Source organism: Lactuca virosa, chromosome 6 (genome assembly GCF_052849685.1).
Source record: "Lactuca virosa cultivar CGN04683 chromosome 6, Lactuca_virosa_CGN04683_v6, whole genome shotgun sequence".
NCBI classification, from domain to species: domain Eukaryota; kingdom Viridiplantae; phylum Streptophyta; class Magnoliopsida; order Asterales; family Asteraceae; genus Lactuca; species Lactuca virosa.
Genome location: NC_136431.1, coordinates 270361342 through 270365003, shown reverse-complemented (window position 1 = coordinate 270365003; position 3662 = coordinate 270361342). Strand labels below are relative to the sequence as shown.

Below are 3662 nucleotides of genomic sequence, written 5' to 3'. Positions count from 1 at the left end.
CTCTTTTTATAAAGATAACATATATATATATATATATATATATATATATATATATATATATCTATATATATATATATATATATATATATATATATATATATATATGTTATAAACTAGCCATGAGATATTTTTTTTGTCTTCTTTGTGCCTTGGTCTTTTCGGAAAGTAAGAGGAGACCAAACATGGTCTTCTTTTGAATTGTTTAATCAATTATACCATGCTTGTAAGAAGCATGTCCCATGCTCATTTTGCTTTATGGTCTCCCTTTGCTTTTTGGCCATTATATAATGGAGGGCATGGAATGTTAGAATGAGTTCATGCAAGCCTTATTCTTCTTCTTATTTAGCTATGAAAACCGAGAGCAACATGCTCTCTAAGAGGGCTGCCAGATTTCGAGCTTTACAAGCTCTTCTTCTCCTCTATTCTCTTGCATTTTGATGCTAGACAAAGTCCCTTTGTTACTTCACCTTTGAACATATATTTGATATATATTTCAAAGGCTTATGAACAACAAATCACAAGTGTATACTAGCATATTTTGATGGTTTATTCTTGCTTGGTGGATACTTTTAGAGAACTCTTGTTTTAGAGTTTCATGTCACACTTCATCAACTTCCAACCTCCCATGAGGATCAAAGTCTTCAAAGGTTGTTATGCTTTCACTTTTATAGTTGTTTTAATCTTTCTGACTTTTGTAAAATAATCGTTGGTGGGTAAAATAGTTTTAGTTATTCAACAATTTTAAAGCTTCCATTGTCATTTTACCGGTTGTGAAACCGAATTTTTGAATAAAAACTCAACACAAAAAACATTAGAGTTTGAAAGTGAAAAAAATGAAGTTGAAATTATTTTTGAAATAATCCTAAATTCAGAAGCGCCACATAAACCTCAACCAATATTTTGAAAACCGGACCGGACATCGAACCGGTGTTCTTACCGATGGTTTAACTGGTCCGACCGGTAAAAAAAAGGGAAAACCGGAATATATATATATATATATATATATATATATATATATATATATATATATATATATATATATATAACTTTAAAAAGACCTATTATTGTAAACAATTAATATACAGATATTGTTGATTTTTATGGGAAGTTGTCATAAAATATTCATGCATATAATATTTCAAGTAGCATCTTGGATAGATGGTTAATTTGCTTTGCATTTGTTGAAGCATTTCTATAGTTCGATTGTTCGAACCTTGTTATTGACAAGCATTATTTTATTTACCAGCTACACCTCCTGTCCCACATCGTTGACATGATAAAGCATACACCATTTTTATCTTCTACAAAAGGATTGCTTATATCCTTCAACTCTAAGCTTGGAGGCATCCCACATCTTCTCTGTAATTTTTACATTAACATTGAAGTATTAATGTTTTTTCTGGAATAATCCAAAATTCAGAAGCACCACATAAACCTCGACACATCCTAAACGTCAGCTTCTAAAAATAAATTTTCCAGTCTATACCCGTATAAATATATAATTGATAGCTTTTATTATATAACTAAAAAAGTCTTTAAAAATATAATAACCAATCATATATTTTGCTATAAAAGTTGTAAGCATTATGGTCTTCAACATAACAATATCAATGGTTTGTCACAAGACGTCAAGTTTTTAGATTGAAAAAACGTCAAAACAACATCCTAATTAAATATATCACTATTTAATGTATTATCTCTTTGGACCAATCCCATATTTTATTCATATTTGTAACCCTAGGCATACCTGAAAGTGTAGGTGTAAAGAAATAAAAAGGGAAAATTAGGTTTGATTCGGGAAAAAAGTTAAAAACTAAAAAAAGCAAACGGTTGGTGAACACCTTCAACTGCTCTCTCTTCCGAGTCTCCGCTATCCCAACCAATTGGCTACTTCTGTTTACCAAAGAAATTCCAAAATATATCACAAATAATTTTATAACAACTTATAAATCAGGTTTCTCTCGTTGGTGCTCAAGACCTCTAAAGCATTTTTGTGTGACTAAACCAGATACTAGAAACTTCTGTAGTCCATTACGTGACTGACCTTCTGTAATTCTGTAAAGTGTTTCAGATATTGTGGTTATCTTGATCGACTTACCAATGATGTCCACCATCTTCGTCAAGCAACTAGTTTTTGCTGTAATGATGCTGTGTGTCTCTCTTTATGGCTTCCGATTAGGTACAATTTGAGAATTCTTTTTTCAATAAATAGTTAGAGAGTTTGCTAGCTGGAGTTGAAGGTAAAACTATTTGATCGTGAACATATCAATTTTGTTGTAAAACAACACCGGGTTAAAAAAATAAGGAAACGCTTTTCTTGTAAATTATAGTGTTCTTGTAATTTTACAATAAGGACTGTTAGTTTAGGTTGAAATTTATCTATGATATAACTAATGCATGTATTTTAATGTTTTAATCTCTGTACAGGGAGAGCACAAGCAGGGATATCAGGAACCGGCATCGGATATTTACCTCAGCCTGGTGGTGGTGGTGTGGGTGGTGGGTTTGGGAATGGTGGAGGTGGAATTGGAGGAAGTGGAGGAATTGGTGGTGGAGTTCTTGCTAAAGCACTTGTGTGTCTCACTGATAAGGTATTGGTCTTACACATGCAACAAAATCTATATGTATTACAAATTGTCAATGAAAAAGGTTTGATTTTAATGAATATGTATAATATTCTTTGCTAAGACTTCCACTAATCATATATTCTTTTAACAACAGATTTACCGTGGTTGTGGGGAGTCTTATAGGCTAACTGAGAGCGGAGAATTGAATGTCCCACCTGAATATACAAATCAATTCTGTGGTGGCCCATGCTTTAAGGAAACAAATCTTGTCCTCAACTGCATGAATGATGCATTGTCAAGCTTCCTTTTTTACAATCGTGCTTCGGTGAGGGATGTGAAAGACACTATATTGTCCGGATGTAGCTCTGGTCCTAGCCGAGGTAATAAAGAAGACATAAATGAAAGGGTTATATTTACAATACAACTAAATGAAAAAAGAAGATATTTTTAGTTAGTTATCTATGACTGATTTCACAGAAGTAGATATATTTTAGAGTAACTCTGTAGTGAGTTTGATTTGGTCTTATTTTGGTTTGTAGGTGACTTCAATGTGGCAGACCACATTCAAGCATATGGAAGCAATTCATACAAGTTTTCTTACTCTTTTTTACTTTGGCTTGTATCTTTCATTTCTATTTCTATTATATTGTTTTGATGTTTACCTTAATTTTACTCCTTTCATCCATTGTGTGCTTCAAATTTCTAGTGTTTTAACATTATGGTGGTTTTCTATTTTTTGTAAGGAAGTTAGCATAATAGCTTTGAGTTAATACCATATTACCTGATATATATATATATATATATATATATATATATATATATATATATATATATATATATATATATATATATATATATATATATATATATATAGTCCCTGGATTCTCTGAAAGATAATTAGATAATTGACCTTGAACTTTGAAAAAGTTATCATGATGTGTAGTCCATGGTGTTTTCAGCTGAATAATATATAAAAAAGACAGGGATACGAACAAGGAGCTGGGTAAAGTACATATGAGAAAAAGACAAATGTTAGGAATAAACAAGAAAGAAGACACTCCCTCACACACACAAAGACTCAATTAAATGGGGTTA

General features: G+C 31.4%; 1 protein-coding gene across 1 annotated transcript; it reads left to right on the top strand.

Moving 5' to 3' along the window:
• Positions 1 to 1881: 1881 nt before the first annotated feature.
• LOC145120897 (uncharacterized) lies at positions 1882 to 3309 on the top strand. Its single transcript, XM_079056687.1, has 4 exons — positions 1882 to 2179; positions 2428 to 2591; positions 2722 to 2947; positions 3107 to 3309. The coding sequence occupies exons 1-4, from the start codon at positions 2101 to 2103 to the stop codon at positions 3220 to 3222; spliced, it is 585 nt and encodes a 194-aa protein (XP_078912813.1). The 5' UTR covers positions 1882 to 2100; the 3' UTR covers positions 3223 to 3309.
• Positions 3310 to 3662: the final 353 nt, after the last annotated feature.